Source organism: Dothidotthia symphoricarpi (genome assembly GCF_010015815.1).
Source record: "Dothidotthia symphoricarpi CBS 119687 unplaced genomic scaffold P153scaffold_21, whole genome shotgun sequence".
Lineage (NCBI taxonomy): Eukaryota > Fungi > Ascomycota > Dothideomycetes > Pleosporales > Dothidotthiaceae > Dothidotthia > Dothidotthia symphoricarpi.
The window spans coordinates 575522-603407 of record NW_022985028.1 but is presented as its reverse complement, the minus strand read 5'-3'; the positions used below and the strand labels follow the sequence as shown (position 1 = coordinate 603407).

Below are 27886 nucleotides of genomic sequence, written 5' to 3'. Positions count from 1 at the left end.
TTCAATCGACGAGTAACACAGCGCCACAGACCCACCCATCCACCTCCCCCCATCCCGACGACCAAGCACACCCCCAACCTACTCCCCCACCCCCTCCAAACACGCCACCAAACTCCCCCGAAACCCCTCCTGCCCAACCCCCCTCCCAATCAACACCAACTTGGCCTCCTGCGCCCCCCCAGACCCCTCCACCTCCACCTCATTAACATCATACACATTGCGCACGCCCTGCAGCAGCAGCACCTTCCCCCCCTGCACGGGCACGCGGCCCTTAAGCCTGTGGATTTCAAACGGCTCGTGCGGCGTACCGCAAGGGAGCGTTTCGTCCCACAAGATGGTGCGCAGGAAGATGTCGAAGCGCTGGATTTGCGGGGGCGAGAGGGCGGGGAAGAGGAGTGTGGATGTTGATATGCTCTGTTTTGTTCAGTTTTGTTAGACAATGGAGAGGGGTGGTGGAAAGAAAGGGGGGCGTACAGCATCGAGATGACTATGCCCCTTTGCCGCAAACTGCAGATCTGCATCTGTCACGGCGTCGTAGGCGTGGATATCCAGCAAAAAGCCCTCTAATTGCGGGACCTGCGCCTTCGTCGTCGTTTCTATGCGCGCCAGCCCGTTTATGGCCCGGATTCGCGCGACTACATCGGCGAGGTGGGCGGGGGAAACGAGATCCGTCTTGTTGATTAGGATGACGTCCGCGTGGCTGATTTGCAGGTGTGCTGTTGTGAGGAGGGGGCCATGTGCATGCCCATCCTCCTCACTGCCGTCTTTGCGGTTCTCGTCACCGAAGCCCTCGTCCAGGCTCTTGAGCACGTTCATCGCGTCGACGAGCGTGACGATGCCGTCGAGGAAGATGGAACTGCCTAGCCCGTCGTCGAGCCAGAAGATAGGCGCGATGTTCCCTGGGTCCGCGAGCCCGGTTGTTTCGAGCAGGATGTAGTCGAAGCCGCCTTGTTGCTCCATGAGGTTTTCGATCGCGGCCACGCCGACGTCTTTCACCGAGCAGCAGATGCAGCCGTTTGCGAGGGGCACGAAGGAGACTGGTTCTGCGGAGGTGGAGGTTGGGGCTGAGACGGTGAGTTGCTTTTCGATGTCGATTGCTGGGGGGTGTTAGTTGGTTGGTGTTGGTGTGGGAGGGGGGAAGGTTCTGACAGTCGCCGAATTCGTTGAGGATTACGGCGATTTTCTTGCCGTGCTGTTCGGTCAGGATGTAGTTCAAGAGAGTGGTTTTTCCGGCGCCGAGGTACCCTGTTATGATGGTGATTGGCACTTTGGCGGCGGGAGCGTCGTCGGAGGTAGATACTAGGTCTGGGATCTCTTCGTCTTGGTTGGTTGCAAGTTGGGGGGTGGTGTCTGGCTGCACGAGGGTTGGGACCTCGTCGTCTGAGGCATCGGTGTCCATGTTGGTTCTTCTGATATGCTTGTTGTACAAAGAGAGTCCTGTGGATAGACTTTTATGCTTAAACGGGGTGTATGATCTGGACGTTGATTAGACAGGGACTTTCAAAGAAAATGAGATGGAAAGGCAGCAGGGTGAGAAAGTCGAAAGATGAGCAGTATGATGTAGTCTAGTGCTACTTGAAGATTTTGCAAGCTTGTGACCTAATATCACATACGCTGTGGGCACACCAGAGCCATATATACTCCCTCCCGAAAGACTTGTGAAGTTTCGATATGTCAAATTGAGGGAGTGGGGTCTTTATGAGGCTCATGCTGGAATAGGAAATGCTCAACTTGTAAAAATACAATGACTCGAAATCCCCATCTGCTGTGCAGAGAGTATGACCAAGTGCAGGATGGACAGAAAATCACAAGATAGAAGGTACTCAAAGAGAGAAACAAAAACTACTCACCTGCGGACAAGCTTGAAAAAGGTTGATTGTGAAGTTGCAAGACTAAAGTCTATTCGAGATATCCAGATGGATGTGTGTCCCGCACTAGCATGGCAATGTGGGGCTAAGGGAGACGCCCACCCCTGTCCCGCCCTGCATGGGAAGCCACGATGTTTGGGACCTGATGGTGGATCACGACGACGCAAACACCAACCGGCCCCTCCACGAGCACGCTTCCATCTTCCCTGTGCTGCCCAAGTGATGGCGACTCCAGCTTCGCCCCGACTGCCCAGCCCCCCGCCAATCGCCGAGGACCAGCTGTCACCGGCCGTCTCATCGGAGCAGCAGAAGCTGTTCAGCAACCTCGATCATGGCGCCGCAAGGAGGATACGGCCGGGCACGAGGGCGGAAGACATGGCAGAGGGGCCTCCGCTTGTGGAGCTAACAGAGGTGGGTGGCAGATCAAACACAATAGGATGCATGGATGCTGACGACGGTGTAGATCGACTCGGCATTCCAGCTCACCGAACACCTCAAAGCACTGCACAACTTTCTCACACACCCCATCGGGTCGAATGGCATGATACCCGTGGACAAAGACATGGCACTGAAGCTGGCACACCCACCCGATAATGTAGACAGGACGCTGTGGCTGTACGAGCTGTGCCGCTTCCTCATCCAGAAGGTCAACTCTATCATCGTTGCCCTCTTCTCCGACAGCACGCCATGCTCCTCGCTCACCTGCCCTGAGATGCGTGCCTCGGAATGGCAGTACTTGTGCGCAGTTCATGATCCCCCAAAGTCATGTTGCGCCATCGACTACTGCTGCCACACGCTGGACTGGGCTGCCAACACGCTCACATCACCAAAGCATTTCCCGTCAAGACTCGCTCTCGGCACCGATCAGTCTACCCAGCACTCCCAGACGCGACAGCTGACCAACATCTTCCGACGCGTCTACCGGATATTTGCACATGCTTGGTTTCAGCACCGCGACATGTTCTGGAAAGTCGAGGGGCGCACAGGGCTATACATTTTCTACAAGACGGTCTGCGACTTCTACGGTCTGATTCCTGATGACAACTACACCGTTCCAGCAGAGGCAGAGGGGATTGAGCATCCTCTTGAGTCGAGATCTGCTCCACCTCTGATTCTAAAGCGCGAGCCATCCGAGCCCGGGCCACAGGATTTGGACAACGTCACCGTTATCGAGGACAACTCCCTGTCCACTGCAGGCACAACGAAAAGACACCGCCACTCACCGTCTGTAGGCGCCATGTCCGTCACAACCGTCGTGGAAGAAGCAGAGGAAGAGGAGGAGCAGCCAAAAGCACAGTCACGACCGGTCACTCAGATCTTCGAGTCCTTGCCCGATGATTTTGAAACTATAGAATCAGACGAGGCGGACACAGACGCCGAACTCGCAGAAGAGCCGGTGTCTGTTGATGACGAGCCGGAAAAGCAGAGTACAAGCGACGATGAGGCGGATGCTCAACCGCAAGGGGAGAAGGAGGATGACGAGGAACCAGTTACGGACAAGGCATCTGGAATAGAAGCAGAAGCATCGGACGCGAGCGAGGGGTCCACAGAAGCAGCCAATGACCCTGTGATAAAGGAAGAGAAGGATACGTCGGAAGACACCGACCCTGCCGTGGAAAAGGCCGACGAGGATGAGAAGTCTGCGGAATGAGTATGATGGGACGAACGCTTATGGCATGATGTTTTTTCTTCTTCTGGCGTGTAATTAATAGGTCGCGCCATGGTGGTTTCGGGGTGTATGTTTAATCGAGGAAGATACCAGTGGCGAAATCGACTTCACCGTCTTAGTATGGTCTGTCCCTAAATTCTACAATGTCTCACTTGCACGTTGCAAGAAACACGGCAATGACATACCGCACAGTCTTGATTGGCTCAAACATGCCAGTCGAGCACGTCAGGTGTGCATTTGCATTGCGTACGGTGAGTGGGTGTAGTGGCGGTGATGGTGACAACATGCATCGAGTATCGAGTATCGAGTATCTAAAATCAAACATCAAGTATCGAGTAACTAAAACATACATGTCATGCCAACGCAAACAAGACCACACAACCCGGTACATCAACAAACACTTGCACTGCGCCACACGTCCACCTATCTGTGATATGTCATGTCCATGCACGGGAATCACACGGTGGTGGCGATGGGTCTGGCCATTGACAGGGGCAGATCGCATGTGGGTTTACGAAATAGTTGGTAGTCCTGGGTAGTTACCTGGTCGTGGGTACAGCAGGTGTAGACCCCCCACGCTGAGGTTTCTCCGCATTCTGCTAGGGTGGAGCGGTGGAGTGGTGGAGTGGCTGCCGCGCGGTCGGTGTGTGGTGATGAATCGTGTGGCATCGCGACGGGCCGAAGGTCGGTGGTGGACATGGTATGGTGTTTGTGCCTAATTTAGGCAGAGGTCAGGGTTGGGTTGCGTTTAGACCTGGCTTAGAGTTGGGTAGAGTTTCGATCTACATGGAGATGGTGCTGCATGTCCAGGCCGCGGTAGATGATCAAACAAGGCTTGCAAGCCTATCGCGGCTGCTGCGGGCGGCGGAGATGAGCAAGTCCCTCGGTCGGGCCATGATGGTTGATGGCGGCCCATATGCACTGCTGAGTGGACCAGGTTACCCGCGCCTCCCGTTCCTCTTCTCCTCACAGCACACGCCTCTCTTCCCCACGCTCTCGCTCACGCTCAGGGCAAGCGCTCACAACCAGTCCTCGACAAGCTTCGCCGTCGCACATGACGTCCGCACTCGCACATCATCTCCCCACCACCGTGACCGACCCAGACCCCGGCTGCAAGTCATCCATCATCGATCGCGTGGTACCCACTTCTACCTCGACGATAGAGCCCAAGCACCGCGCCTCGTCTCGTCTCGTCTCGCCCTGCGCATTGGCACCTGACCGGACCTGCCCGCGCGGGCTGCTGAGTTGACAAGCGCACCCTGCACTCGCCACTTGTTCCTGGCCGTCTGTATTCCTGGAGCGTGAACGTGAGGGTGAGAGTGAGCGTGAAGCAGCATGTACGCGACGTCCGCACAGCTTGACTAATACCAGCCTCACGTCTTGCACACACATCTCGCACGCCTGCATCTTGCACACTCGCATCTCGCACGCACACGTCTTGCACACGCGAGCAGCCCACCCTTGATCCCAGCAAATGACGGCGCAAATCTTATCGATGCATGCAGCGCACGCGTCGGACCTGGGGAAGCTGCAGACGCAGTTCCCCGACAAGATGGACACGACAGAGCCGCCCACGCCCGCCTCGCCCGACAGCGGGGAGCTGCGAGGCCGCCGCCGCGAGAGAGACGACGACGACGACGACGGCGACGGGGCGGATGGCGAGGCGACGGGCGGCTCGCGGAAGAGGAGGAGGAGCCGGAAGGGGCTGGACAAGAAGTTCGAGTGTCCGCACGAGGGCTGCGGGAAGAGCTACTCGAGGGCCGAGCATCTGTACAGACACCAGCTGAACCGTGGGTGCTCCCCGTCTTGCAGGCAGTGGGCATGTCGACGCTGACGCTGACGCTGCGCAGACAACCCAAAGCAAATCTACAACTGCGACTTCCCCGACTGCCACCGCTCCTTTGTCCGCCAGGACCTCTGCGCGCGCCACAAGGAGAGACACACGGCCCGCGGCTCGCAATTGCTGCGCAAGGACACTTTCAACATGCACAACCTCAACCCCATCGTGACGGCCGCACTGGGCGGCAAGCCCACCGTGCCCAACAAGCTGGGCATTCTGAAGAGTCCGGCTGCCCAGGTACTTGCAGCATTATGCGCACGCGCACAACAGTCTTTGCTGACCCAGTCCAGATGCAGCAGCATGGCCTGCACACGCTCGCCTCAGCCATCCCCAGTGTCGCTCCGAGCACCCAGATGTCACCGCCGAATCTCCACTCTCCCGTCTCCACCCTCTCCAGACAAGACTCGCTGCAACGGCGAGGGAGCGACGATGCCTACCGTAGTAACTCCGAGGCTAAGCCCTATGACATGCAGTCCCAGGCCACTGGGAACTTTGCACCCCCACAGCGGCCGTCCACAATGGGCAACTACAGTGGAGGTCGGACACCACTTCAACACTCCCCCCACGTAGCCGCCGCTCCCTTCCAGAGGCCTGAGTTGCGCGCGCAGACCTCCACCATGTCGTCCTCGTACGGCTCCGTGTCGCCCTACAGCACCGCCGTCACCCCTTCGCAGCAGTCGTATCCTCCTGCCGTCACACCTGCTTCTTATCAACCCCACACCCAAAACCAAAGCCAAAACAATTCTGCAAGTGGGTTCCAATCCCCAAGAAACTTCCCTCCGTTTGCATCCTTACCTCCGCCAGAATATCCACAGCAGTCGACCACTCCTACTCCGAGAGACCATGAGAACCACTTCTACAATAACACTCCTGGGAAGACCCCAATGAACGGTGTCGAGTCCACTTCGCAAATGGACTCGAGAATGAACAGCGTGACTGATGCTATAATGGAGCAGCAACCTTCCTACGCGGTGCCCATGTTTGGCGGCGAAGGGTACAGCCGATCACCATTCGCAATGGCCGATGATTTTGCTGCTTGGTTGTTCAACGACAACCAGTTCGGTCCGGGTGGGGCCTCGCCGATGAACTACCCAGCCGGAGCTAATTCCGCAACCGGCGCTGCATCTCAGATCGGACTGCAGGCAGCTTATTTCAATTACGACCCGTCTGTTGCAGGTTACCTGAATAACCCTGCACCGCCTGCGCACCCCATGGCCGTCCACAGCATCCTCGATACCACACTGCCGGAATCCGTGCTCTCCGAGGAGAAGCGTAAAGATCTGATCGATCTGATTGTGGGCCGCTTCAATGAGATTGACCACGCCCCTGTCGGGAGGCAAAAGGAGGATATTCTCGAAGGGAACAAGGACGATGATCGACACGTGTTGAGTCTGCATATGATGCAGACGTACATCAGCTCGTATTGGGTACATTTCCACCCCCAGCTGCCCATCCTCCACAAGCCCACTTTCAACCCTAGTACCTGCCCTGACCTTCTTCTGCTTGCGATAATGTGCCTTGGCGCATGCTGTTTGGAGAAGAATTACGGGCACGAACTAACACAAGCATGCTCGTCCTTGTCCAACTTCTTGGCTTGGCCGCTGCGATGGGAACTTTTCAAGGACGAGGATTTCCGACCACCGGCTAAGCTTTGGATTTTCCAAAGCCTCATCCTGCTTGAGAGTTTCGAGAAGATGTATTCCACGCGTCCGTTGCATGAACGGGCGCACATCCATCATGCGACAACGTTGACGCTGATGCGACGAGGCAGCTCGTTGATTGGGCGGTCGGCTTTGGATTCACCACCAAGCATGAAGGATGGAAAGAGCAGCTCAATGGGCGGGATAAACTCGCCTGACGAATGGTGGAACCACTGGATCACGAACGAAGCTACGCGGAGAGCAGCATTCGCGGCATTCGTCATGGATAGCATCCACGCGACTATGTTCGGCCACAGCGCGGTAATGGTCGCGCACGAGATGCGCCTCCCCTTACCCTGCGACGAAGCGTTGTGGTCGGCAACAAGCAGCTCAGAAGTAGGCCGTGTAGAAGCGAGTCTGCACTCCAATGGCGTCAAGCAGATGACCTTCTTAGACGGCTTGAAGAAGACACTCAACGGACAAAGCGTCCGAACAAACTCCTTCGGTCGCACCATCCTCATGGCAGGCCTGCTGAGCGTCTCGTGGCACATGAACCAGCGCGACCTGCAAGTCAGCTCCCTTGGTGTGACTCAAGCTCTGGGCGGCCGTGACAAATGGCGCGGTTCTCTTACCCGGGCCTTTGATTTCTGGAAGCAGGATTTCGACTCGTCGCTCGCGCGTCCAAACGACCTCGCTGCGCCAAACGCCTATGCATACTCGAACGGGCTCGACGACGAGAACGTCTTCGAGTCACGAACCGTGCTGCACCACCTCGCACACATGGCCATGCACGTCGACATAGTCGACTGCCAGATCTACGCCGGCGCAAACCGCCTACTGGGCAGAAGCATCACATCGCAAGACTACAACGGCGCGCAGCGACGCATGAAAGAAGTGTGGGCGCCAACAGCCCGCGCGCGCGACGCAACATTCTACGCCCTGCGCTTCCTGTCCAACGTCATGGTTGCCGGAGACCACAGCCTCCCCTCGCCTTCCAACTCAAACGAGCCCGTCTCGTACTCGGCCCGTGACGACGTCCTGCTCAACCGCCCCTGGGTTCTGTACTTCGCTACCCTCATCGTGTGGTCGTATGGCTTTGCGCTCGACGGGCCTATCAAGCAGCCGTATAATCTGGGTTCGTACGAAGATAAAGCTCGCGACATGATGCTTTATCTTAAACGCGTTGGCGGTGTCAGGGCGCCGGATGATCTGAGCAAAATGGCTAATCGCAATGCGTGTCTCGGCTTGCTGATCATGATGCGCGATATGTTCCGCAAGACGAGGTGGGAGTTGCTGCACGAGGCGAGCGGGCTGCTGACGAAATGCATCGAAATGCTGATTCCCGGGGCGGGGAGTTGGTGAGCGTTTGTTTTCCGTCCCCTGACATGTCTGAGCGGATGGGGCCGCGACTTGGGCTATGCCGTTTTCTACACCGGTGTCTTGCTGGTAATGTCGGGGGTTATCATGTCCTGTTCTGTTCTATTCTGTTCCATTCTGGGCCTGTTGTGGACTGGGTGCTGTGCTTTGACTTTTAGCACGGTGTAGAAGTCTATTATGGGATTGCATTGCATTGCATCGTGGGTATGTTGCGTGGGGCGGTGGTGTGTGGTGCCTGAAGGATTGCTTTATACCCCGGATTTTGGTGTCTTGGGCTCTTTTCTCCTTGTTCTTCTTCTTTTGAGCAATTTAAATGGTTCGATCTGTTCGTTTTGTAATATGATTACATGTGTGTATATGTATACATAGACGGAAGTGTTGTTTGACATGTTTCGTCACAGGTTGGTAGTCCATAGGGTAGGCGATACAATCACGTGAGTACGCGTAGGCGCGTTTCGTCCTCACACATCTCATCGTCGACAACGACGCGCGTGGCCTTGATCCAGGGTTTCTCCCCTCCACCCAGAGTCATCCCGAGAAAAAGCCAGACCCGCTCGGAATTAATAGAGTCTGGCATATTTTGCGCCTCGCTGGAGTCGTGTTCTAGTGCGGTAACTCCTTTTCCAATCGCCCGTTGGGGTTGGTGCGTCATCGATGTGCGTTGTTGTGAGTGGCGCGCCGCTTGTTGGTTTGCGTGATTGTGTTGCTTCACCACGACGTTGTTTGGAGGATGGTGGTGACTGCTGCTTCTGCGTCTGCGACTGCGTCTGCGACTGCGTCTGCGACGGACAAGGTTGTGAGGAAGAGAAAGAGGAAGAGTCGCGATGAGGAGGAGGGATTGACGACGACGGATGATACAACGGCCCCAGACGAGACGACAAGCGATGCAGCAACCACAACCATACCGACAAAAACGCAAGACGGCGGCAAAAAGCCACGCCGCGCACCAAAAGCGAAGAAACCCCCCCTCGTCCGCAACACGTCCTCGACGCTGGTAGAAACAACCATACCATGGCCAGACCACTTCACGAAGCTGCAGCAAGTGTACCGCGCGCTGAACCTCGTCTACACATTCTGCTGCACGCGCAAGCAAGTCGCCACCACGCTGGATAACCTCAAGACGACGGTCGAGGGCCACATCAAGCGCGAGCTCGTCGTCGAAGACGTGGCGCAAATCACCGCCCTGCTGCCCAAAGCCATTACCTTTGCGTACGTCGACGAGGCGATGCTGCAGATTAATCTGATGGGCTCGGAGGACAACTTCAACGGGCGCAGCACTAAGGATTTTGTCATCTTGGAGCCCGAGCCTGATACGCGCGAGCATAAGGAGGTGCTGCTGTTTGAGTTTGTGGACGGCGATTTGAAGCGCCAGGTTCGGTGTGCGAAGACGGGGGAGCCGACGAAGGCGGTGCAGAGGCTGCGGAATGAGGATCTTAAAATGCCGGTCTTCAGCCAGAAACAGATGATGAATCTGATTGAGAAGCGGAACGTGAAGTTTACCTCGGCGGTTAATGCGCTGCTGAATCTGTGTGCGGACGAGGGCGTTGATGCTGTCGAGAAGATTAAGGAGCTTTCCGTGCCTTTTGTCCCGCTGCCGTTGGAGAGTGAGTCGACACCCGGCCCTGATCGCGCGTTGCTGCCTGTGTCGATACCGACGGAGCGCAAGTTCATCCCGGAAATCGTCGATGAGATCAAGTCGCTGGAATGGTATACGGGCCAGATTGTTCCCGACGGCCACCGCGTCTTCGATCCCCAGCCTCCCATATTCGGGGATCTCAACTTCCCAATGTCGCAGAATCTCGTCAATGCGCTGTACAATACGCGGAATATCACGCAGTTGTACGCCCACCAGGCTGAGGCTATCAATAATCTGTATGATGGGCATAATGTGATTGTGTCGACGTCGACTAGCTCGGGGAAGTCGCTCATCTATCAGATTCCCGTCCTGCATCAGCTCGAGCAGGATCCGAATACGAGGGCGATGTATATTTTTCCTACCAAGGCGTTGGCGCAGGATCAGAGGAAGAGCATGAAGGAACTCCTCCGCTTTATGACGGGCTTGGAGGACGTCCTTGTGGAGACTTTCGATGGTGATACGCCTATGGCTGACCGCAATTACATTCGCGATGAGGGACGTATTGTGTTCACGAATCCGGATATGCTCCACATCACTATCCTGCCGCAAGAAGAGGCATGGCGGACTTTTCTGCAAAATCTGCGCTTCGTGGTGGTGGATGAGCTGCATGTTTACAATGGGCTGTTCGGAGCGCACATGGCGTTCATCATGCGGCGGTTGAGAAGAGTGTGCGCTGCATTGGGAAACCACCATGTCAAGTTCATTTCCTGCTCCGCGACTGTTGCGAATCCCGAGGCGCACATGAAGACCATCTTCGGCGTGGAGGAAGTCAGGCTGACGGACTTTGACGGCTCGCCCTCTGGCAGGAAAGAGTTTCTGTGCTGGAACACGCCGTTCAAGGACCCTGGCGATCCTACGTCTGGGCGCGGAAACTGCTTGGAAGAATCCGCGAAGCTTGTCTGCCAGCTCATTCTGCGCGGTGTGCGTGTCATCACTTTCTGCCGTGTCAGGAAACAGTGTGAGGCTCTGCTTGCGGCTATCAAGACTGAGCTTACGAGTCTTGAGAGGACGGAGGTCATTGCTCGCGTTATGTCGTATCGAGGTGGTTATACGCCTCAGGACCGGCGACGGATTGAGCGTGAGATGTTCGATGGGAAGCTCATTGGTATCGTCGCTACTAGTGCGTTGGAACTTGGTGTCGATATTGGTTCCTTGGATGCCGTCGTCACGGTCGGTTTCCCCTACACAGTGGCCAACCTACGTCAACAGAGCGGGCGAGCTGGTAGGAGGAATAAGGATTCACTGTCCGTTCTCGTCGGCGACTGCTTCCCTACCGACCAATACTACATGTCCAATCCCGACGAAATCTTCACGAAACCAAACTGCGAACTGCAAGTCGATCTTGAGAATTTGCTGGTTTTGGAGGGCCATGTGCAATGCGCTGCATATGAAATGCCCATCAATGTCGACGCAGATGTTACCTACTTCGGCCCCTTGTTACCGAAAATCGCACGCGAGAGAATGCGTAGAGATCCGAAGGGGTTCTATCACTGCAACGAGCGCTTCCTCCCGCAGCCAGCTCGCACCGTTGCTATTCGCGACACGGAGGAGGACCACTTTGCCATCATCGACACGACACATGGAAAGAACACAGTGTTGGAGGAGTTAGAAGCGAGCCGAGCGTTCTTCACCATCTACGAGGGCGGCATCTTCCTCCACCAAGGCAACACCTACCTCGTCAAGGAGTTCTCGCAAGAGCGCATGCTCGCCAAAGTCGAATACGTAAAAGTAGACTGGACAACCCAGCAACGCGACTACACCGACACAGACCCCATCGAAACCGAAGCCATCCGCCGCATCCCCGGCAGCGCGTCAAAAGCCTTCTTCGGCCCCATAAAAATCCAGCAAGTCGTCTACGGCTTCTTCAAGCTCGACAAAAAACGCCGCATCCTAGACGCAGTGCAAGTCGACAACCCCCCCATCATCCTCTACTCAAAGGGCCTCTGGCTCGACGTGCCCAAATCCGCCCTCGAAATCCTGACCTCGCGCCGCCTCAACATCGCCGCGGGTATCCACGCCGCAGAGCACGCCGTCCTATCTCTCATGCCCAACTTCGTCGTCAGCATGCCGGGCGACGTGCGCACGGAGTGTAAAGTCCCCCTCAAGGAACACGCCAAGAAGGAAACGACGCGTAAACGCCCGGCTAGACTGACTTTCTACGACACAAAGGGCGGCGCGTCCGGGTCTGGTATCTCCACAAAGGCGTTTGAGTTCATCGACACGCTGCTGCGCCAGGCGTGTGTGCGTCTGCAAACGTGCCACTGCCTCGAGGGCTGTCGCGAGTGCTGCTGCAGCGATACGTGTAAGCAGGCGAACCAGGTTATGAGCAAAGCGGGCGCGATGGTCATTGTTATGTGTTTGTTGGGCAGGGAGCAGGAGGTCGATGTCGATGCGCTGCCGTGGGGCGAGGAGGATGTGCTCGCGGGGGTGGAGACGGTGGCGCTTGCTGAGGAGGTTAGGATGGCGAGGGGGAAGATGGTGGATGGTGTTTTGGTTAAGGAGGAGGAGGGGGATGATGATCAGTTTATGAGGAGCGTGCATATGTATGGGGGGGAGAGGACGTTTATTGGCGTTTGTAAGTGATGGGTGGGAGGAAATAGTTGAGTTGGTATATGTTTCTTCGTTTCAGTTCATTGATTCAGTTGAAGAGTTGGAGGTATAGCTACTACTACCCCTTCCTAGCATATCCTATCCCCTCCTGCTCGACATGAGGAGCAATTCACCCCTCCACTTCAATACACTCTACTCAGCCGTCTCGCCCTCAGCACCTGGAGGCACGCTGAACTGCCTCTTCTCTGCAGTTTCACCCTCAGCACCAGGAGGTACAGCGTAACTGAATTGCCGCTTCTCGGCCGTCTCGCCCTCGGCACCGGGAGGTACAGCGTAACTGAATTGCCTCTTCTCGGCTGTCTCGCCCTCAGCGCCAGGCGGCACAGCGTAACTGAATTGCCGCTTCTCGGCTGTCTCGCCTTCGGCTCCAGGAGGCACCATGTAGGTACCGAATGATCCTCGCTTTTCGGCTGTCTCGCCCTCGGCACCAGGAGGTACAGCGTAACTGAACTGCCTCTTCTCGGCTGTCTCGCCTTCGGCGCCGGGAGGCACAGCGTAACCACCGAATTGCCGCTTCTCAGCGGCCACGGAGGCTGCTAGTTACTGTAAGCAAAGAGCAAAGACGATGGTCAAGAGAAGAACACAACGTACACAGGGGAGCCGGCTTCGCAACCGGAGCAGCAAGGCCAGCGGCCGCAAGAGCAAGAACGACAAAGTACTTCATGATGATAACGGCTTCTGGGGCTGGTTTGTCGATGTACTGTGGACTTGGATCGACTTGCTCTTATACATGACGTGACGCGACGCGGGTGGACAGTTCAACCGCCGTGTTCTTTCCAACGGCTCTTTCCTGGTCCGGCTTATCAACTACAATCTGCAGGACACCGTCATGGTTCTGCGGTTCGTTACTATACTGATCGGGGTATGTTGCACCGACAGTGCGCTATCGTACTAATCTAGTGGCGAAAACTGTCTAGATGGCTCTCGGAATATAAACCCCGGGATGCAATGAAACGTCTCTGCATGTTACACGTGTAGTGCTCCACTTCTGCAGGCGGAGAATGATGCTTGAGCAGGGGATTGATGGTCACGTTGTGGGCGTTAGGCCCTCGCCGCTACTACGACGGGCATATCCACCTTCCGGAAACTGCTGGCTCGTGTGCTGTCGATCTTTGTAGATGTGGTAGAGATGCGGGGCCTGGGGGGCCTGTTGCAAGGTATTTTAGCTCTCTGGGTCTTTTGGCTGGTACGTAATCCACACGTTGGATTGTCTCATCGATTGTTTCTGGTTTTTGATTTCCCATCGACGGCCCTCTTCGTGTTCATTGTATCAAATTCTATTTGCAACTCCTTTTTACTTCCTTTTGCTACCAGTCATGGGCTTCCTCTCAGAAACTCTCCAGCACTACAAGCCATCCAAGGAAGAAGCCGTCTATTCATCCCTCCAGGACTCCGAATCCGACCTCCTCCCTTCCTCCAAACAGCAAACACACCCTCGCTCAACCCCCCGCGCAAAACTCTACTCCTTCCTCGCCGGTCTGCTCGCCGCCCTCGCCATAACACTCATCTCCCTTGGCATTCTGCACATACTGACCCCAGTTCCCAAAACCGCCGCACAGATCGAAGCCGAGGAATGGAACTACTGCGGCCGAAGCAGCGTCGTAGCCAAAGCGCGAGGCTGCGTAATGGAGCCCCTATTCTACGGCTGGATGCCTCCACAATGCGCATGGAAAGACTTCAGCGACCAGTGGCCCGTATTCGAAGACCGGAAATGGTACATCGACGTGAACATGACTATGGAGATTCCGCCTCAGGATCTTTGGAACGGGAAACATGTTATGATATATACCAGCAAGTGAGTACTCTAGTTGATGTGTGTGAGTGAGGTGTTGGGTTTTGACGCCGTGGTAGATATCATGGCGAACATTGCTTGTTTCAGTGGAGGAAGCTGCAGTTTGCTCTTGATCAGAAGAGGGAGTTCTTGGATAATAAGACGATAAGCGCGCATCATACGGGGCATTGTGCGGACCAGCTGACGGCCGGTTGTGAGGGCCCGGGGGATTGGAGCGAGGTTGAGTTGGGGTTCTACCGTTGTAGGAAGACGATCTGGTAAGGGTAGAATTTACTTGGATAGGTAGCCTGCAAACTGAGTGATTTGGACATGTAATTTACCAGATGCTAATTGCCCCTCTTTGACCTCGCGTTGTCGACGACGACAGGAAGTAAAGTCGTATCGCTGTGCTATTACAAAATCGTTATGGCTCACCTTGTTCCCTGCATATACTCCGTGACTTTCCAGGCACTGTCGTCACATCTTGCGTCACTTCGATAGACCTCTTTGTATTCACCCGGTAGGGGGCCTGAATCTAGGGTTACAGTACTATTTTCCCATCTCTCGGACAAATCCACCTACAGCAGCATAGCTATAATCAACCTAAATTAGCATCGAGTCTATCAGCGTCAAGTCCATCACTGACCTTCCGCATTGGGCCATACTACATGATGACTTTACGACCCGTGGGTCAACACTCAAAATGGCTCGCATGGCATGCACATGTATCTGCGGCCGGCGAGTGGTGCGGAGGAGGTATCACATGGTGGGAATCTGTACAACTGAGATCCTGCAAGCTAAGGGAAATATATGTAGATATCGAACTAGTTCTTACCGTATGCGGAAGGTATGTATGTATGCACCCTGCAGTTAGGCGTCCAGTAGATATCGTCACGTTTTGGCACGACTCGCCACTTACTAGCTCATGTATCGCGACAATGAGGGTCTAGCCCTTGCCATGAGCTTTACTGCTACTTTCGCTGTGGGTTGTGTTTGGAGTGAATCTGCTTGGGCCCTAATTCAAACAAGCTATTGATTTGGGATTCAACAACACCATGAGCAGTACACCTGAGAAGTATGATTCTGACCTCAAAGACGATGGATCAACAGCCAGTCTCCTCTCTTCTGACGAAATCCTCAACTACGAAACCGGACGCAATTCGAGACGGACTTGGTCGTGGACATGGCCTCTCGCGTTCTGCATCTCACTACTTCTCACGAATATGATAACTTCCGTCGTGACCTACCGGACAACCTCCAAGAACCATCGATCCGTCGCCGAACCGCCAACCGGAGTACCTAATGTCTTTCGTGATCTTTCTCTTACGCCGAGGCCTACGCTCTTGAACGTGACGTTCTACGACCGAGACGATAGTATCTACCGCAAACGAGCATCTGCAGAAGCAGATGAAGCGTGGAAGGAGTTGGCGCAGAGCGAGGGAGGAGTTATGCTGATACCGAAGGAAGATGCAAAGCAGAGCGACATCGATCCGGAGAAGCACGCGTACTGGGATGCGCCTGAGCTGGGGCTGGAGGGATACCCAGTTGGCGTGGAGGTCTTGCACCAACTGCATTGTTTGGTGAGTACCCCCAATAAGTGCTTTGAAGTGGGTAATGTTAACGCTGTGGCAGGACATGCTGCGGCGGAATCTTTGGTTCAATATCGATTTTACCAGAGAACAAGCGAGGAAAGATTGTCCAGAATCCAAGCCTGATCTCTGTGGCGAACCCCAGGAATTCACTAATACGCATATCGGTATGTTTATCTCGTTAACTTCCGTTCTGATGCGACTTGCTTACACAAGTAGACCATTGCGTCGATTTTTTGCGTCATCGGTTGATGTGTACTTCCGATCTGGGCGTCGTTCCCTTGTTGTGGCTTGGTAGAGAAGGTCGGATGACGGGCGATATGAGCCGGATGCACACATGTCGGAACTATGATACCGTTCTACCGTTCGTATCGAAGAAAGGCGTCTCTATGCCAGAGAAGGGGGCTGTGAAACCCAAAGCTGATGATTATGTTATATGGGATTATATATGAAGAAATGCATAAACGACTCCGATTCAATATCATTGTCACTTGCTGACCATTATAGAGCGGCTTTGTTGTCAACCGAGTCAATCTGTTGAAGTCTGTTCGAGTACAGAGCTGCGTAGCGCTTCATCGCCATGTCTTTGTCGACCATGCTCGCAATTCCAAGTCGTGGCGAAGTCGAGTACATGTCCGCAGATACGTAATCAAAAACCACAAATGCGGATCGTAGGAAGGGTAGGCCCATGATTGAGTCACCAAACGTTGAAAATTCCCATGTTCGAAGATTTGCTTCGCACCTATGACAATTCATTGTCAGTAGTCTTGAGTCCTGTTTTTAGGATGAGCAACTTACATCACTGTGCCATTGATTAGTTGCCGTGAGCCCGCGAGGAGCATATCTAAAGGATCGATAAGAAACCACCTATCGTGAAATTTGAACTCCAGAAGTTGGGGCTGATCGCACTCGACATAGATTTTATCGCCATTGGGATGCGTTTCAGTGGCAGTTGCACCATGCAGGTACTCAACTATCGTGTAGAAATCTCGATTACGAAGATAGATATAGGAAGAGCCAGAATCCAAAACAGATACGTGCTGGTGATCGGAACGGAGACGACCTGGCGTGACTGATATCTCTACACTGTTGATTCGGAGACCCTCGAGGATGGTCGACCAGGCGATTGTTTCAAGATGATCGAGACGATGCTCGTTTCTAGACGCGAAGCAATAAGCACAAGCAGAATGTTCAAAGGGAACACATCGAGCATACCTTGAGAACGGAACAACATCTCGGTACGTGATATTTATAGACTGCGGAACACTCTCAATGGCTCCTAACGTCAGTCTCCCTGTATGTTGTTCCGGATCTCCATATCGTGGTGACCGAAGTGAAAATACAGGTTGTTTCAACACATTTTGGGATATCAGGGTATCAACGATTGGTAGTCTTCCATACTTGAGCCACTGCTGAGAAGTGGTGCGCAGACCAAGCCCAAGGACACCTGAGAAGGAACCGTTCTGAAACTCATCAATTGTAGCATTATTAATCAATGCTTATTGCTGAATTAGTGTGGCAGGATCATTCAACCGGGTAGACGACTCACCAGTAGTGGCGTTTTCAACATACAAACTGCCTAATGAGACAGAGATGGAAGAAAGATTTCCTATCACTCGCCCCTTCCCAAGGAAAGTGTCGAATCCGTCGCCCGAGAGAAAAGTAGTTTTGTCCTTCTCAAAGTTAATTTTCTGTCATCAAAGATGAAGCCGGACATGGTACGTTGATGTGGTATGATTTCTCCAACTGGTAGCAACCACTCGTGCGGTCGACCGTGTCGCATTCCTCCGAAGCGACAAAGTTGTCCGCTGAAGAAGTTTCCAATGTGAAAGCAAGACGTTGGCCATCGAATTGAATATCCACCTAAAGCGATTGTCAGATACGTAATAGCAAACAAGGTCTAAGGTTTTATCACATTTTGATAGGAATCGTCTGTTCTCCCTGGCGGGATGTAAACATCCAGGCTTGCTACGCCCTTGTCGCCGACATCTTTATGCGACTCGATGCCATTACCAATCAAATTTTTGACATCGCCAACACCCCACAATAGTAGGACTAATATGGTGCTGCAGACAAAGACGACGACGATTGCCGCGCGATGGGTTGCTGCATGACGACCAGATGGCGAATTCATGGCATGTTGCTATGTCAAGGTCATGTGATAGTAGTGTCAGACATTGAGTCGTGAGATGCAGAAAGAAGAGTAGTGAATGGGACATAGAAGGTATAGAGGGGTTGATCGAAGTGGGTGGCACGCCTAACAGTCAGGCATTCACCTGCCTGTTTGGGCTTTAGCACTCCAACCTGCAAGGCGAGAGAAGTCAACTCAACTTAGTTTGTAATACTACTATGGGGCTGAATGTCTGCACTTTAGGCAGTATTGGATCTCAAGTCACTGAGGACAATTTGTGGTTTGAATAGGTTATCATGCCTCTATGAGGTCCAACACTTCTATCTTCGCATGATTGACTATGCTTGCTCTTGTTCCTCGACGAAATGTCGACTCAATCCGTCTCGTAGAGACCGTCATACCGATTTTGCAAAAGTAGACAGCAGTCTCCAACATGCGTACTGGAACATGCGCTTTAAAGAACCCGCTTGAAGGTTCAAATCATGAAGTAAGACTTCAGAGACTTGCTGTCACTGTTCGTTTTTATCATTTACTAGATCGCAATTCTTGTTGACGATTTAGTGTTTGCTTGCCTTTCGAACGCTCAAGGCAATCTCTTTGTAGAATCATTCCCGATGCCGGAGATAGAATAAAGAACTTGACACAAAAGCCGAAAGACGAGCAGAGAGATACAAAGTCAACGAAATGACACATGGAAGGAACGGAACCAAACTACCTGTACCAGTGAAGAAAGAGGGCCACGTTGGATACACCGACCGGTGTAAGTTGCGGTAGCGTACATGGTGGCGGTGAGCAATCAAAGGCGAAGAAGGCGAGGCAGAGCAGAGTACCAACAGCCCATGCATCCTGTCAGCCTTAAGTCACTTATATGGAAGTACTCCAAATTAATCGCCAGGACCAATAAAATGTGATGTACTCAGGTTAACGCTGGACTGATGCTTGCATGTTGAAGTGTCACCCTGACAACCGAATCTTTGCGGGCAGTATTTGCGCTCGATGCACCGCGCGGCCCATGCACAGCCCACATCAAACAGCCCCTGCTGAAGCCATCTCAACACCTCACATCGTCTATACGAACTTTTTGGACATCTAGATACCCTCTACCTGTATCCTTTTACTCGCAATTAGAAAAAATGGTATGTAGCTCCTTCCTGCGCAACGACATGGACCCATCCCCAGTATTGCTCGTTGCTTGCCCGCGCCTGCCGTTTCTACGGAAATGGGGCAGCGACGGCGACACAAACAAGGCCTCTCGCTTTCACCTTGTATCACTGTAGTGCTCAGTTCACTTTTCGCTGCCGACAAGCAACTGGTCCACACAACTCTACAAACACAAGCACACACACAACGAGAACAGCAATGGATAACAGCAACCAGGCCTCCACCAACTACCGCGAAGCATTCCAGCTCTTCGACAAGCGCGGCAACGGGCGCGTCGACCGCGGTTCGCTCGGCGACCTGCTGCGCGCATGTGGGCAGAACCCAACGCTCGCTGAGATTGGGGATTTGGAGCGCGGCGTTGGCGCAGACTGTACGTGCCCCTCCTTTGCTCTCAACCCCGCGCAGAATAGCGCAGAGCAGTGCTGACTGGTCCACAGTCGACTTTGACACCTTCTCCAAGATTCTCAACCGCCCCGGCGGTTTCCGCGAACCCTTTGACATCGAAGAGTACATACGTGGCTTCCAAGTCTTCGATAAGGATCGCTCGGGCTTTGTGGGCAAGGGTCAGATCAAGTACATTTTGACGAACTTGGGCGAGAAAATGAGCGAGGAAGAGGTGGATGAGCTGTTCAAGAGCACGATTGATGCGAGCAACAACGAGGTCGACTACAGGGGTAAGTCACAGACAGATCCTAGAATCGCCATCAAACAGCGGCAAGAGCAGCAGAAACTGACCATTCCACAGAGTTCGTCAAGACGATTGCGGAGAACTAGATTCTTATTTAGCACTTCTTTCGACTCTCCTTCACGTTACGAATTTCTGGCACGGCGACATGCACGAAACGGGTCATATCAGGGTTTAGCATGCGATTACCGGCGTTTAGATGTTCATGTTTGGTCACGTCTCACCCGGGTCTGGGACACGGAGGAGTTATGTAGCGAGTCAGAAATGAACTGGAATGAATATGATTGCAACCTGTTTTTGGTTCCATAAGGGACGCACGCTATATATGACTGTAGGCTTTGCATGGAGCATGAGAAGCCTTGCGCGTTTGTTCGCCAGTGGGGTATCGCGTGAAATGCTGCACGTATGCATCGACCATCCTCCTCTCTCCCGTCATGTCATTCCATGACCAACCCCAAGAAACAAAGCCAGTAAACGCCCAACCCCAGAAATCATGCGCAGTGTGTATGAGTCAGATAAGAAATTCGTAATCCCCGCTTCGTAACCCCGGATTTGTGAAACAACAACGGGTGGTGGGGAGCCTACACCTTGACCTCGGTGACAGCAAGCGTTGTCGCAATGCCGCCACTGGACACGGCCCCCGTCTTCCCCATGATCATGTCGCTCGTCGTGATGAAGCCGCCCGGCAGCAAGAACACCACGTCCTCGCGTCGGCCAGCCCGGTCGGCAGAGAACTGCTGCCAGTCCAACTGGTAGCCCACGGTGAGGTTGCAGCGTCCGCAGCGCTGCAGGTAGCGCTTCTCGAAGCCCTCGTCGCTAGTGATGATCTCCGCGGCGCGCTCCTGTCGCGTAGAGAGCAGGAGCCCGTAGTGGTCGGTGCTTTGCTGCGAGTCCTTCCTAGCGTTGGGGGAGGGCGGTGGGGGGAGGGGCATCATGTGGGCCTTGTCGCGGGAATTCTGCCGTGTGGGGAGCGAGGGGAGCGGTGTGGTGGTTGCGAGCAAGAGGTGGCTGCAGAGGCAGTGGTAGGTGTAGACTGTGTTTGAGGCCTGGAGGGAGATCTTCTCCTCTGCTGTGGGAGAGGGCATGGCGAAGTAGGCGCGCGAGGATGTGGCGATATCCATGATGGCTTGTTGGGTGTTGGATTTGGTGTGCGTCGAGTTGTGGGTGAAGTTGTTGTTGGTGTGTTGGGGAAAGACGAAGGTTCTAGGTTATATATGACTCGACGGTAAGTCGAATTTCGGTACGGAAAGGTGAATTTCGGTACGGTCTAGGCTGAACCGTGGAACTTGTGTTGCTGGTTTTCGGATTGGAAATCGGCCTTTGAATTGTGGATGTGGAATGCTGTGGAAATACAAGTCCGACGAGAAAATCCGCTCTCTTGTACTCGTTTAGAGGCGATTGAAACACGTGCGTCCACTCCGATACGTTTTGCGCCGACAAGACAATTTCCAAGCGCTTAGGCAAAGATCTGTGGGATTGTCTGTCTGAGATCGACCGCCGAGACAAAAATCGCAGCCGTGTTGGGAAATACGTGTGTGGTCTTGATAGAAGCTTCGAAGGATAGTGATTGTTTGAAATGCAGTCAGTACTCGAAACTCGATACTGCGGCCAAGATATGTAGTGTGCGTGTAGTGGGCTCCAGTTATCGGATACGGAACGTCCCTCGGGAATCCTTCTGGGTCAGGGAAAGCAGAGAACTGAAAAGCGGAGCAAAAGATGTGTAAAAGGGTCCACAGCGTCCACAGAGAGATCCACAAAAGCTGGATAGAAGATAAGCTGGCGTGAGAGTAGAGGTCAGTCTTGCCCAACAGGTCCTCTGTCTGGAGGATGACGATTTATACTGGAACGTGGAATGAGGCGTAGGCCACTCATCACGCAACAACTGGATATGTTGACATCGAACAACCCCACGGTGAAGATCCCACGATAGTGACGCGAGACCAGGCAAACGAATGAATTGCGAGCGTTGAGCCACGCGCGACGAACATGTGACACCCCCATATCGGGCCGAGATTTGCATGGAAGGCTGCAGGGAAGGTTCCGCAATTGGTTTCGGGTTTTATCGTCCGGCGAATTACATGAATCCAGATCTGGTAAATCGGCCTTGGCGCCGTATCCGCCTCATTTGCAACGGTGACGATACCTGGGCGGGAGAGTCGGAGACACGAAATACGCGACATCAAACACGAGACAGGAGGTATGCCGCTGGCAAAAGATGTTGTCAAGTTTGGCACCTTTGTGGTGACGAATCAGGTTTGTAGACTCTTGCCTCAAAGTCGGTGGGCGTCACTGCTGCCTGTGACATGGCGGACGGAGACAGAGTTGACACGCTTAGGTCTTCCACCTGACGCGTCTCTCTTTCGCCGTCGTCAATCTCAAGCCACTCCTGCCGGGTCATGTACTGGTATCACCGCGTCGGGTCGTGCCGCGCTTCAACGATCTCTCAGCCGCTGAAGTCCAAGATCTGTTCCTGACTGTGCAACGAGTATCTCGCATGGTCGAGCGCGTATTCAACGCTTCATCTCTGAACATAGCCATACAAGATGGCGCAGACGCAGGCCAGAGCGTACCACACGTACATGCTCACATCATTCCCCGGAAGAAGGATGACCTTGAGGAGAAGGGAGGAACTGATGCAATTTACGAGATGATGGAGGGCGAGGAGGGTGATTTGAACAGGCAACTGAGGGCGAAAGAGAAGGCTGCAGAAGCTGATGTTGCGGAGGACCAGACGAGAGGACACTTCCCCGCAGTCGACAATGACAGTCGAAAACCGAGGAGTGATGAGGAAATGCTAAAGGAAGCAGAATGGTTGGCAGAAGAGATTGCCAAAGACGAGCAAGCGCAAGGAAGTCGTACAGAGGATAGTCAGTGAGCATTGTTCGTCGACTGCGGAAAATATTCTATTTTGATTGCATTACAACTACAGCCACTTGACCTTGCTACGGGAGCATACAAGGAATAACTTGCCTGACACTAGTTGTTGTCGCCGATGCGGCCTCAGACATTTGGTTCATGCTTATACTCGAACCAGTGAACAGAGTGGATTCCCATGACCGTCAGAATCTTCTCTTTCTAATCACGGCCTTTCCCATTGGTTCCACCATATTTTGGAACACTATTTCGTTTTGTCTTCGGTTCCCAACTATGTCTTCTCCAAGCAATAATACTTTAAACACTTCGTATAGTCTTTTCTTGTCTCCCCACAACTTGACAACTCTTTTCACCCCTGATCACTTTCACCGCGCTGAACTGCATCCAAGCCCAAGTTCAGGCCCGCCTGCTCTCCCCGATACAATTGAAGCTGAGTAGTCAAGACCAGGAGCTGAGGACAACTCAACCAACAACATGTCTACTGCCGATAAACCTATCGACTTGACCAACGCCCCCAACGAGGTCGAATTGGTAGGTAAACTAGGGAGCAGTCGTGACAAGCCAATCATTCTCGATCATGAGGAAGTTGAAGACCTCCCTCGATCATCTCCTGGACCGAGTTCTAGTCAATTCCACCGTTTTCTGGATCTTCCCGCCGAGCTTCGCATGGAAGTCTACAAGTTAATGATTCCACACGATCTGATAATATCGTTCCAACAAACAATCATAGATGAGAATGATCCGGACGGGTTCGTCATCGTAAGCGAGACAAAGAAGAGCAAGAACGGTCATCACAACAGCGTGGTTCAACCCAATCGCTGGCACTACCCGGCACAAACGCAGTTATTCCGGGTCAACAAATTCGTCTCGAACGAAGCGCAAGGTACATCTCTCCACATATACTGATACATCCTCAAACTAACATGCCCAGCAATCCTATACACCTCAAACACATACCTCTTCATCATAAACAGCCAAGCTCACTCCCCCCTCTCCCTCCGCTCCCCCCAAATCTTCGGCCTCTGGAGCCACCCCACACACCTCCCCCTCCTCCGCAACCTCCCCACCATCCACCTATCCATCTCCCTAGACCACTCCCCCGGCGTCGAGCACTGGACCGTCACCCGCCAACGCGCCCGCCTAGCCTACTTCGTCGAGATCCTGAACCAGCACGCCAACGACAAGACCCGAAAGTCCCTCCTCCAACACCTAGTCATAAACGTATCGTGCATCGCGTCCGCACGCCACAACCCTAAGACCCCGTCCCCACCGCTACCACTACCCTCCATCCCTGTGGAGAAATTCATGTTCGCCCTCGAGAGCCTAGCTGCGCTGCGTGGTGTGCAGAACGTGCAGATCACGGGCGTGCCGGACTGGTTCGCGCGGTGTTTGCAGCTGTGCATTCGGGGCAGGGGAGGGGATGTGAGGGAGGTGGTTTGGCCGGTTGTTGAAGTCGTGCGTAAGCGCGGGGTTTATAGGAAGGCGAGGACGAAATGGGTTACTACACGTAAGTGGTATCAGCCTATGTTGGATTGGAGGGAGTTTGCTCAACGCAATGGTGTTGTGATGCCGGATGGTGTTGATGCGTTGTGGGATGGGGGGCGGTGAAGAAGGGCTGGTGGCTTGTCGGTGTGGGTGGTAGGGATATCTGTCTTGGGTTCTGGTCTTTGCCATGGGGTTATCTTCTCACACGGTATTTCTTGTTGTGCTTTGAGACGATGTGGTGATGGCTTTGTGGGGACTGAGGAGATGGTTGCATATTACGGGGTTGCACTCGACGAGATCTGGATATGTCCCATGTCATGTTCAGGGAAGATCTTATATGGTTAACAACATACATATAATATCGCTTGGGTTGGTGACCGTCATCCAATCTTGCCCGATCTCATGCAATAGCTATACAAGTCCAATTCATCTCATACACTCATCTTCATCGCAATAGCCCCATGCGGTTTGTATCCTACGACTTCAAAATCCTCCGCCTTCCACCCGTCAATACTCCCCCCACTCTCCCTCCCAATCTTCAGTGTCGGGAAGTCGCGTGGTTCCCGCTGCAACTGTACGTTTAGCGCATCCACATGGTCAAGATAAACATGCGCGTCGCCCATAGTATGTGTAAAGGTGCCGGGTGTCAGATCGCACACATGGGCCAGCATGTGCGTCAACAGGGCATAACTCGCGATATTGAAAGGGACGCCGAGCCCCATGTCGCAGGATCGTTGGTAGAGCAGCGAGTGCAACACGCCCCGTGGTTTCGCAGTGGCACCCTCTGCTTGCTTGGGGAAGGAGACGTAGAACTGCGCGAACATGTGGCAGGGCGGGAGAGCCATCTGGGTAAGATCCGCGGGATTCCATGCACTCAGGATGATGCGTCGGTCATACGGTTTGTTCCTCAACTTGTCGATGACTTCGGCAAGTTGGTCTACACCTTCCCCTGTGTAATCGTGCGCATGTCCCTTGTATTCTGCGCCGAAATGTCGCCATTGGAAGCCGTACACAGGCCCCAGATCCCCCTCCTCGTGATGCGACAAGCCCACGCTATCGAGGAACGCCCGGCTGCCGTTGCCGTCCCAGATCTTGATGCCGGCGTCGGCGAGCGGTTTCGAGGATGTGCTGCCTGCGATGAACCAGAGAAGTTCGCCGACTACGGCGCGGAGGAAGACGCGTTTTGTTGTTAGGAGCGGAAGGATGAGTTCTGGTGGGCTGGTGGGGTCGGAGGGGCTGGACGGTCTGGACAGGGCGAATTTTAACTGTGGGGGCGCGAAGATGGAGGTTGTGCCGGTGCCGGTGCGGTCGGGGCGGTGCTCGCCATTTTCAAGGATATCGCGGATGAGGTTGAGGTATTGGTATTCTTCGTGGGAGGGGTCGCTGGGCGTGGTGGTGGGCTTCGAGGCGCTGGTTGTTGCGGCTTCTTTAGGGGTCGAATGGGAGATTACTGACTCGAGAACTGAGGAAGACATAGCGAGGATTTAAAGGTCCAATGTAACTGTTGTTGAAAGGTTTTTAGAAGAGCAGACTGGGAAAACTATTCCAGTCGCGAAACGCGTCAGGGCTCGGGAAGGCGCGACTGCGTAATGTGTAGTTGCCGTTTCCCGTACCGAGTCTAACCACTTCGGCTCTCACCGCAAAACATCAACCCCAACACTCAATCAACGAAATGGCGGAAGAACAGGCTGCTCATCATCTACTCAATGTTCTAGAAGAGAGATGCTTGAATGTCGATCTTGACAAGGTTCTCTTGGGCTTCGAGAACGGAGATACCAAGAACGAGGCTGCGGCATGGGTAGACGAATATTTGCATGAAGACACATTGTTGACCAAGGAGGAACTGGAATTGTATGTCTTGTTATTCGAAAATCTGAAATTGCACTGACCTGGAAGACAGGTATCAGACACTACAGAAAAAGGGACTACTACACCAATATGAGACCGATGGCGAGCCCACCCGTCCCATCTTGGATCACGACATCTCCTCAGCAATCCACTCGCTGCAAAGCTCAACAGCAGCAATTGAAGAACAGTGCAAAGTCCTTGAGGCTCAGAAAAGTGCTTTAGTGAAATTGAAAGCTCTCAACAAGCCAAATATTGATGCCGAGCACGCGAAGAACGAGCGGAGGAGGAAAGAGGGGCAAGAGAAGGCTAGGTTAGACGTTACTGTGAGTCTTGTGGTTATAATCTTGTTTGTGTTATACTAATCACCGTAGGTTGACGATGTCGTCACGACAATCACCGACCAATTGACAGACATCCAACGAGAGATTGACACGGACAAGTCTACCATGAAGAGCTACCTAACAGAACGTTTCACCTCAGATGATCAAATTCTCAGTCGCTTACCAGGAATTGTCTCTCAGGTCCTGACTGAAGTCGAAGTTAGTGAAGACGAGAAGTCGATTGAGCAGTGGTGCAAGGCCATCATTGCCTTTCGGACAGCAACAATTAAGGCTCGAGTGGGCACCGTGTACATGAACAGTCTGTCGAGTTACTCACCAAAGGACGTTCCGGATGTATCAGAAGACGAGCTTGAAGAACAAAAGACAGCGTTGCAGGCTGAGATGGACGAATTGCACTCGGAGATCGCATCGGTTGCTGAAATGGTCGTTGAGCATGAGCTGAGGAAGCCCCTGACTGAGATCAAAGAGCGAGGGGATAGAGAGAGGACGCAGGCTCGGGCAGCTTGGCTCAACTATGTATGTATCATGACACGTCACATGGAGTGTCCGCTAATATTTGTAGGTTCTGTCAACACTCAACTATATGGGGAAACGCCTCGACACAGTCACAACCCAAACCAAAGATATCGATGAGTTCCAACATGCAGTCACACATATCAACAATGAAGCCTCGAAGCGCATGCCAGATATTCATACAGAGGCGAAGACACCCACACGTAGCAGGACAGGATCCGGTCCGCTGCTGTCACTTACACCAGGCCCAAAATTTAAGCCCGCGAAGTTCCTAGAGCTCCCAGTAGCGCTACAGGACGCACTCCGCCACGCAGACATCTCATTCATCAAAAACAAGATTGAAACACTGCAAGACCTCTTGGTCAAAACGCAGAAGGAGCGTGCGAATCAATTGCAGGACCACTATACCTCCACCTCGACGTCTACGCATGAGAAGCTGGCTGAGCGGTTGAGCAAAGCAGACGGCGACTTGAGGGTCATTTTGGATGTTTTGTACAAGCACACGTCCTTCCAGCAAGTCAAGTTGTCGAATCCGGACTTGGAGGAGGAGTTGCAGCGGATGGCGGTTGAACTGGAAGAAAAGGACAGCGAGCTGTTGGAAGCTGAAGGCAGTGAGTTGAGTTTGAGCGATCCGAAGGTGAGGGCCTTTATCGCAAAGTATGGGAAGTAGACGGGCGTATGTTGCGTTCATATGTGATGGGGAAGATTCAAAATGTATCGGATGATTTTGTTGTCATGCCATCTGGCTATTATGTGATGGTAAACATGCGGGTCTTACGTAAAGAATCATGTGACATATACACGCAACAGTTATCTGTTGTTCGAAGCTGTGCGATGCATCAGGCTTC

General features: G+C 53.4%; 14 protein-coding genes across 14 annotated transcripts; 9 read left to right on the top strand and 5 right to left on the bottom strand.

The window, feature by feature from the left end:
- Positions 1–78: 78 nt before the first annotated feature.
- Positions 79–1890, bottom strand: P153DRAFT_434808 (cobW-domain-containing protein; the record flags this gene model as incomplete). Its single annotated transcript, XM_033673107.1, has 4 exons — positions 1851–1890; positions 1150–1475; positions 475–1097; positions 79–414 (listed from the first exon to the last, which is right to left on the bottom strand). Exons 2-4 carry the CDS (start codon positions 1397–1399, stop codon positions 79–81), a joined length of 1209 nt encoding a protein of 402 aa, XP_033519530.1. The 5' UTR covers positions 1400–1475; positions 1851–1890.
- A 129-nt stretch (positions 1891–2019) lies between these two features.
- P153DRAFT_426130 (Mob1/phocein) lies at positions 2020–3869 on the top strand. The gene is made up of 2 exons (XM_033672590.1): positions 2020–2279; positions 2332–3869. Exons 1-2 carry the CDS (start codon positions 2091–2093, stop codon positions 3517–3519), a joined length of 1377 nt encoding a protein of 458 aa, XP_033519529.1. The 5' UTR covers positions 2020–2090; the 3' UTR covers positions 3520–3869.
- Positions 3870–4524: 655 nt separating this feature from the next.
- P153DRAFT_325611 (uncharacterized protein) lies at positions 4525–8824 on the top strand. Its single transcript, XM_033665274.1, has 4 exons — positions 4525–5327; positions 5388–5614; positions 5677–6127; positions 6182–8824. Exons 1-4 carry the CDS (start codon positions 5012–5014, stop codon positions 8377–8379), a joined length of 3192 nt encoding a protein of 1063 aa, XP_033519528.1. The 5' UTR covers positions 4525–5011; the 3' UTR covers positions 8380–8824.
- A 70-nt stretch (positions 8825–8894) lies between these two features.
- Positions 8895–12793, top strand: P153DRAFT_349450 (DEAD/DEAH box helicase-like protein). Its single transcript, XM_033666245.1, has one exon. The coding sequence runs from the start codon at positions 9125–9127 to the stop codon at positions 12611–12613; it is 3489 nt and encodes a 1162-aa protein (XP_033519527.1). The 5' UTR covers positions 8895–9124; the 3' UTR covers positions 12614–12793.
- P153DRAFT_389982 (uncharacterized protein) lies at positions 12773–13304 on the bottom strand (the record flags this gene model as incomplete). The annotated part of the gene is made up of 2 exons (XM_033670888.1): positions 12773–13176; positions 13232–13304. The coding sequence occupies 2 exons, from the start codon at positions 13302–13304 to the stop codon at positions 12773–12775; spliced, it is 477 nt and encodes a 158-aa protein (XP_033519526.1).
- A 652-nt stretch (positions 13305–13956) lies between these two features.
- Positions 13957–14693, top strand: P153DRAFT_389981 (uncharacterized protein; the record flags this gene model as incomplete). The annotated part of the gene is made up of 2 exons (XM_033670887.1): positions 13957–14435; positions 14492–14693. 2 exons carry the CDS (start codon positions 13957–13959, stop codon positions 14691–14693), a joined length of 681 nt encoding a protein of 226 aa, XP_033519525.1.
- Positions 14694–15414: 721 nt separating this feature from the next.
- On the top strand, positions 15415–16452 carry P153DRAFT_400618 (uncharacterized protein; the record flags this gene model as incomplete). Its single annotated transcript, XM_033671841.1, has 3 exons — positions 15415–15991; positions 16044–16167; positions 16220–16452. The coding sequence occupies exons 1-3, from the start codon at positions 15467–15469 to the stop codon at positions 16450–16452; spliced, it is 882 nt and encodes a 293-aa protein (XP_033519524.1). The 5' UTR covers positions 15415–15466.
- Positions 16453–16501: 49 nt separating this feature from the next.
- On the bottom strand, positions 16502–18134 carry P153DRAFT_389979 (acid protease; the record flags this gene model as incomplete). The annotated part of the gene is made up of 6 exons (XM_033670886.1): positions 16502–16742; positions 16799–17158; positions 17216–17498; positions 17550–17673; positions 17723–17863; positions 17916–18134. The coding sequence occupies 6 exons, from the start codon at positions 18132–18134 to the stop codon at positions 16502–16504; spliced, it is 1368 nt and encodes a 455-aa protein (XP_033519523.1).
- Positions 18135–19204: 1070 nt separating this feature from the next.
- On the top strand, positions 19205–20102 carry P153DRAFT_370452 (EF-hand). Its single transcript, XM_033669043.1, has 3 exons — positions 19205–19662; positions 19730–19966; positions 20038–20102. The coding sequence occupies exons 1-3, from the start codon at positions 19491–19493 to the stop codon at positions 20064–20066; spliced, it is 438 nt and encodes a 145-aa protein (XP_033519522.1). The 5' UTR covers positions 19205–19490; the 3' UTR covers positions 20067–20102.
- A 456-nt stretch (positions 20103–20558) lies between these two features.
- P153DRAFT_389977 (uncharacterized protein) lies at positions 20559–21098 on the bottom strand (the record flags this gene model as incomplete). The annotated part of the gene is made up of 1 exon (XM_033670885.1): positions 20559–21098. One exon carries the CDS (start codon positions 21096–21098, stop codon positions 20559–20561), a length of 540 nt encoding a protein of 179 aa, XP_033519521.1.
- An 885-nt stretch (positions 21099–21983) lies between these two features.
- On the top strand, positions 21984–23139 carry P153DRAFT_370448 (HIT-like protein). The gene is made up of 2 exons (XM_033669042.1): positions 21984–22230; positions 22313–23139. Exons 1-2 carry the CDS (start codon positions 22177–22179, stop codon positions 22850–22852), a joined length of 594 nt encoding a protein of 197 aa, XP_033519520.1. The 5' UTR covers positions 21984–22176; the 3' UTR covers positions 22853–23139.
- A 348-nt stretch (positions 23140–23487) lies between these two features.
- P153DRAFT_253500 (uncharacterized protein) lies at positions 23488–24444 on the top strand (the record flags this gene model as incomplete). The annotated part of the gene is made up of 2 exons (XM_033662742.1): positions 23488–23638; positions 23783–24444. Coding segments are annotated over 2 exons (813 nt in total), but the record flags the coding sequence as incomplete, so codon positions are not given.
- A 183-nt stretch (positions 24445–24627) lies between these two features.
- Positions 24628–25897, bottom strand: P153DRAFT_370446 (bifunctional dihydrofolate reductase-thymidylate synthase). Its single transcript, XM_033669041.1, has one exon. The coding sequence runs from the start codon at positions 25809–25811 to the stop codon at positions 24768–24770; it is 1044 nt and encodes a 347-aa protein (XP_033519518.1). The 5' UTR covers positions 25812–25897; the 3' UTR covers positions 24628–24767.
- Positions 25898–25989: 92 nt separating this feature from the next.
- P153DRAFT_400611 (uncharacterized protein) lies at positions 25990–27839 on the top strand. Its single transcript, XM_033671840.1, has 4 exons — positions 25990–26187; positions 26237–26507; positions 26556–27041; positions 27088–27839. Exons 1-4 carry the CDS (start codon positions 26009–26011, stop codon positions 27706–27708), a joined length of 1557 nt encoding a protein of 518 aa, XP_033519517.1. The 5' UTR covers positions 25990–26008; the 3' UTR covers positions 27709–27839.
- Positions 27840–27886: the final 47 nt, after the last annotated feature.